Source organism: Lactuca sativa, chromosome 9 (assembly GCF_002870075.4).
Source record: "Lactuca sativa cultivar Salinas chromosome 9, Lsat_Salinas_v11, whole genome shotgun sequence".
NCBI classification, from domain to species: domain Eukaryota; kingdom Viridiplantae; phylum Streptophyta; class Magnoliopsida; order Asterales; family Asteraceae; genus Lactuca; species Lactuca sativa.
The window spans coordinates 63290232-63296231 of record NC_056631.2 but is presented as its reverse complement, the minus strand read 5'-3'; the positions used below and the strand labels follow the sequence as shown (position 1 = coordinate 63296231).

Below are 6000 nucleotides of genomic sequence, written 5' to 3'. Positions count from 1 at the left end.
CCCTTTAGTTTAAATTTGCTTCGACTTCAGACCCTTATCGAGTTAAAAGACTAATATACCCTTATTACATTCATTTAACATTATTTTTATTATTTATTAATTATTTATAGAATTTATGTTATTATTATTTAATAAATATATCAATTGTATAAATAATTAAAAAGTAATAAAAATAAACGTTAAATGAAACTAATAAGGGTATATTAGTCTTTTAACTCGATCATGGTCCGAAGGCAAAATAAATATAAACACTAGGGACCGTCCGAGTTAAGAAAAAAAGTTAGGGGCTAAACATGTAAGTTACCCCCAAACCATAGAGATGGTGTTTTTTGAACAGAATATGTACTTCGTTGGTGTTTTCTGAATATATGTCTTAGTTTGATGGTGTTTTTTGAGCATGTAATACATGAATGGTGTTTTTTGAACAAATTTGAAACTTCGATGGTCTCCTAAGTCATTTCCCCTTCTGCAAAGCATTGGTAACGTTACGTTGCTTATAAATTGGACCTGCCAGAAGGGGCAAAGGTCCACCCCGTCTTCCGTGTCTCTCAATTAAAAAAAGTAGTCGGAGATAGAGCAATGCAACCTGAACTTCCCCCACAACTGACACACAACCTCGAGTTAATACTGGTACCAGAAGCTGTGTTAGGGGTTTGTCAAGGGAATAATGAGAAAGGGCAACAGATGGAGGCACTTCTCAAATGGAAGGACAGGCCGAAATTTGATTCTACGTGGGAAGAATTTGAGAACATACAAGGATTGTTCCCAGAAGTCGATCTTGAGGACAAGATCAGTCTTTTGGGAAGGGGTAATGTTACACACCCATCACTCCAGTTCACCTATCACAGGAGAAATAAAAGGGGGCCACGAGATCATGGGAAGCAACCAGGGGAGGATTCCACTAATGATGTTAGCCAATAGAATAGTAGAAGGGTAATTTGGGAATTAGTGTTTTATGCTCATTTATATATATATATATATATATATATAGCAGGATAGTCGGTGGTAGAGGCAGGCAAAGACTAGAATTGTTGTGGCTCCATACCGTTCAAAATAACCACTAATAAACACAACACCTTTTCATTTGATCATCAAGGGTGGTACTTCTGCCTCTTTTGAATGTTGAGTAGTAACCATCTCTTGAGTTAATGTCGTTCTTTTTAACAAACTTCGAATCATCGTATCTTCCTTTTTTACTATAGGTTAACTCAATTGGAGAGTAACATGATTAATTTTTAAACATAAATAGAAGTTAATTCAACACCAACAAATAGTCAATTAGGAGGGAGGATGGCAGACTGAGAGTCAATAGCAAGGCTCTAATTTTGAATTATATAACAACCATATGGGGAAGAAGGTAAATTTAATTTCTCCCAACTAACAAATGCATACGACAACTCAGGGCCATATCGTTGTCTTCGAGGCTGCAATGGAATGTGGAAGCAATAAGAGGGTGTTTGGCTTAGCTTTTAAGGAGCAAAAGTCAGTTTTGTAAAATGACTTTTTATAAAAGTTGTTTATTAAAATGTGTTTGAATTAGTTTTTTAGGGGCAAAAGTCAAAAGTTGTTTTTAAAAAGAGTTTGGTTTAACTTTTACATGTAAAATGACTAAAAAATACATACTTTTAAAAGTTTCAAAAGTTTGAAGGGGTTATAAAAGTAATTTAACTTTGAAGGGATTCAAAAGTTTCAAAAAGTCAGGTTTAGGTGACTTTTCAAAAAGTTCATTTTCCTTATATCCGAAAAGTAGCTCTTAAAAGATCTTTCGCCTTTACCAAACACCTTTTAGCTTCTTTTTAAAAGATAAAAACTAAAAGATGTTTTAAAAGATAAAACAAACACCCTCTAACATCTTATGAAAGTACTATTTCTCCGCATATCGGTGTTAGGGGGTGTTCGGATAAATAGTTTTTAGCTTATTAGCTTATTGCGGTGGGAATAAGCATTTTTTAAAAATGTGTTTGGATTAGCTTATTGCGCTGAGAATAAGCAATAAGCAATAAGCATTTTCAAGTGATTGGCAAACAAGACAGCTTACATGTGTAAAATGACCAATAAGCAATAAACATTCTCCCATTGCTTATTAAAATCAGTTTATTTGGCTTATTCCTACCACAATAAGCTGATTTTTAAAGACTTCTATTCAAACACTTAAATTTGCTTATTGCGGTGAGATTAAGCAATAAGCAATAAGCAATAAGCAACCTATTTTTTTCCCTATCCAAAGCTTTTGCAGAAAAAACTAAGGGTGCGTTTAGATACGAAAAAATGAGCCGTTTTTCGGAAAAAATTCCAAGAAAAATAAGAATTTCATTTTGTAAACACGTTTAGCTCAATCATTTTTCTAAATTTTTCATGGAATTTTCGTTTTCTAAAATTACAAACAACATAGAAAATTTTAGAAAAATGATAATCATTATTTTCCATATTTTTATAATTCTAAAAAATTCTAAAATATAAACACACACCCACCCCACCACCACGACACTGCTAGCACCACTGCCACCCCCGACAACGCCAATACCACCCCACCACCACTACAACCATCAACATCACTACCACCATCGCCGCCACCATCAACATAACTGCCACCATTTCGAATGAAAACTGAAAACGGAAAACGAAATTGAAACCGGGAAATGAAAATTGTTTTTCCACAACTAAACGTGACCTAAAGCATGGGTGTAGCAAGGTGAAGTTCATAGCTTTGATGGTCATTTTTCTTGTACTTTGGAAAAATATGGTCATATGGAGATATATCTCTTCAACATATGGTCGTTTTAGAGAATAACTCTAAAAGTTTTTATCTGTAAAATAAATTGATGATCAATAATTAAATGGCTTTTAATGAAAATTAAACAATTACCAATCAAAAAATAACGACTTATAAATAAATAGCTCTTCACAAACCAGGACTCCCCTATAGATTTTAATTTATACATAAGACTGATCGATACAAACACAAACACAAATACAATTTAATATAAATAAAACTGCAAAAGCTTCAAACAGTTGATGCAATTGCTGCCATATCCCTGTTTGATCTATTGTATTTCATGTGGCTCTTAACCAGCTGTCCCGCTGCTATTGCTGACATCAGCGACAGCTCACCTGCCAAAACCGAACCAGCAACCACACTCGCCAACAGCCTCGCATTTGACCCCGGTGACCCAATGCTTGCACCCTTCACTCCAAGTAGGTTCAGACATGCTGACTGTGATGCCAGCTGTGTCCCTCCTCCAACCGTACCAACCTAATATAAAGTATAAACAAACATACACCAAATCAATATGACCATTTTACCCTTCACAATGTTTGTATCAAGTCAAACATTTATCCATAGAGTACTTGATAGGAAAAAAAAAGGGAGAAAGAGGGCCACATGTAAACTAGGCTAGCTGTTGTTTGAAGGGTTAAATGCACCTCCCTAACTGTAGCCGATTTCTTATTTTAGGCAATGTATGTTTTTTACTTAAAATGGGAACATGATTTAGCTTCTGTCCACAATTGCTAAAAATAGATATAGGACAAAATAACACATGTGCAACAATCATCATCAATGCCTGATGGACAAACAATTGAAGTATGTGGCTATTTTGCATAAATTTGGCTATAATTAATAGTACATTGCCCAAAACAAGAATTGGTTTTGTTTTAGTTTCATTCTGTTGTTTAATGCATTCTTAATATAAAGGATTATCAAAGATTAGAAATCATAATGATCCTGATTTTAATTTATAGAGAAACTGAAGGGATACCTCAATTGAAGGCATAGTAACGGATATGTGGAGGTCTTTTCCATTATTGACAGCCTCCATCATGGTTATGCAGTGGGAGCTCTCAATGTTTTGGGCAGGATCTTGACCAGTGGCTATGAAGACTGCAGACACAATATTGGCGGCATGGGCATTGAAGCCACCAAGAGAACCAGCAATGGCTGAACCAGTTAAGTTCTTGAGCATGTTAAGTTCTACAAGACCATGAACTGTTGTTTTAAGAACTTTTTTCACAATCTCTTCACTGATCACTGCTTCACAAACAACAGACTTCCCACGCCCTTCGATCCAGTTCACGGCAGCAGGTTTTTTGTCCGAGCAAAAGTTTCCTACTCAAATTGACATTTCATAACACATTCAAGAATCCATGGTTGCTGATTGCTCCAACATATGAAGTTAAGAGAAATGGAGGGCTTACCAGATATGCCAATCACATCCATGTCTGGGAAATCATTTTGAAGAAAGTCTAACACGTTTTGGACACCCTTTGATACCATGTTCATTCCCATAGCATCACCTGTGCTGCAAGTGAATCTGATGTACAGATTTTTCCCAGCGATTGAGCATTGAATGTTTTGGAGCCTGCCGAATCTGCTTGATCTGTTTATAGTAAAAGATAAGATCGATTATGAACCAGAAACTAGTTTTGTACGGAGTTGAACCTATCAACATCAGATATGGCGATTGCATATGATAATTACATGACTGTTACCTGTCTAATGCAGCTGAATTCGGATTTGGAACTTAGAGAATTAGATAGGAAAACTACTTATGTATATTGAAAAGAACTGATAGAGAGGGAACTTACTTATTGAAAACGACGCTTAATGTATCAAAATTGATGGCGTCTTCAAGAAAGAACTTGAGTTGTGAAGCTCTCTCCGCCGTGGCAAACCTTACAACAGGTGCTCTCGTCATTCCATCTTTCAAAAGAATCGCTGTAGCTCCACCGGATGCAAAAATAGCTTTACAGCCTCTGTTTGTGCTTGCAACCAAACACCCTTCGGTGGTTGCCATAGGCACCATGTACTCACAACCATTCAACAACAACGGGCCAGCGATTCCCACGGGTATCTGAACATAACCAACAGGCATCTCGCAACACTGCCCTAAAATCGAGTCATAATCCAAGCCTTCCAAGGGTAATCCTAACAACGACCTCCCCGTTGTTCTCTCCAACGCCTGCCGTCGAATCGAAGCAGCCCTAAGGCAGTCCCCGAGTTGTGACTCCAGAGAATACGACGAAACCGATCCACAAACCACAGACTTCACAATCTCCTCGTCCTCTTCAGACGCGAGAGCGAGAGACGGCAGTGGATCCATAATTCTAGGTTTAGGTTCAGAATGGTGTTCGACTTCACCTTCAAGCACAAAACTGTCTTCTTCGCCACGTGCGGTGGTGATAAAGGATTGCACGAAATCGATGCCAAAGAACCCTAGAAGGTAGATGAACGAGGCAATGAGGGAGACGATGGCGGCCAGCTCCGAGAGCGTCACGACATGGAGCGGCGTAGACGACCGGATCTTGTCACGCCAACGGTGAAGAAGGTAGTAGGCAACAGAGAAGAACAAAGTGAAGAAAATGCCATTTGTTAGGTAAAGAGGAAGCGGTAATGCATCCGACGCTTTAGGAACTGGCGACGGTGAGCGATCAATAACACCGGCCTTCGTGGAGGAAGGTGACCGATCTTCACCGTCAGTAACAGCCTTCTGTTGGTTGAGGAAGGTAGTGGATGGAGGTCTAGGAGGGAGTCTACGACGGAGATCCATAGTGTTGGCGTTTGGTGGGGACGATGGCCGACGTGCGTTAGTTTCGGAGGTAGGGGTGGGTTGTTTTATACAAGAGTAGAATATGCAGGCGTTAAGGCTAAAATGCGCTGGCGTGGGGTGTACGTTAGTGCTGTCATTTTCAATGGTTGTGGTACAACACATGGTGTGCACCCACCCCCACCTGTTCTTGTTTTCAAAATTGTTGATTTTTTTTTTTTTACTAACCGAACTTGAGAAAGAAAAAAAATACTACCACTCCTTATAATTTATAGGTAAATAAATATTTGAGGTCATTTTCGGCAATTGATTTATTTATATGATTGTAATCATATAACACAAAGATACTTCAGGGATATTCTAAAGTATCTTTTGTAAATGAGTTTATTTACAAAAATAACTATATTTTTTATCAAATATTGTATGCCAGAGTCGATTTCAGTCTCGGAGTTGTCGT

The 6000-nt window shown here is 37.8% G+C and overlaps 1 protein-coding gene across 1 annotated transcript; it reads right to left on the bottom strand.

The window, feature by feature from the left end:
* Positions 1-2862: 2862 nt before the first annotated feature.
* LOC111876391 (3-hydroxy-3-methylglutaryl coenzyme A reductase 1) lies at positions 2863-5607 on the bottom strand. The gene is made up of 4 exons (XM_023872940.2): positions 4585-5607; positions 4195-4376; positions 3759-4105; positions 2863-3253 (listed from the first exon to the last, which is right to left on the bottom strand). Exons 1-4 carry the CDS (start codon positions 5544-5546, stop codon positions 3005-3007), a joined length of 1740 nt encoding a protein of 579 aa, XP_023728708.1. The 5' UTR covers positions 5547-5607; the 3' UTR covers positions 2863-3004.
* Positions 5608-6000: the final 393 nt, after the last annotated feature.

Excerpts from the sequence above, each read along its gene's own strand:
- LOC111876391 (XM_023872940.2), bottom strand. The coding sequence starts at position 5,546 with ATGGATCTCCGTCGTAGACTCCCTCCTAGACCTCCATCCACTACCTTC. Across the intron at positions 4,377-4,584 it reads TTAAGCGTCGTTTTCAATAA|ATCAAGCAGATTCGGCAGGC; the intron begins GTAAGTTCCCTC and ends TACTATAAACAG. Across the intron at positions 3,254-3,758 it reads TTACTATGCCTTCAATTGAG|GTTGGTACGGTTGGAGGAGG; the intron begins GTATCCCTTCAG and ends ACTTTATATTAG.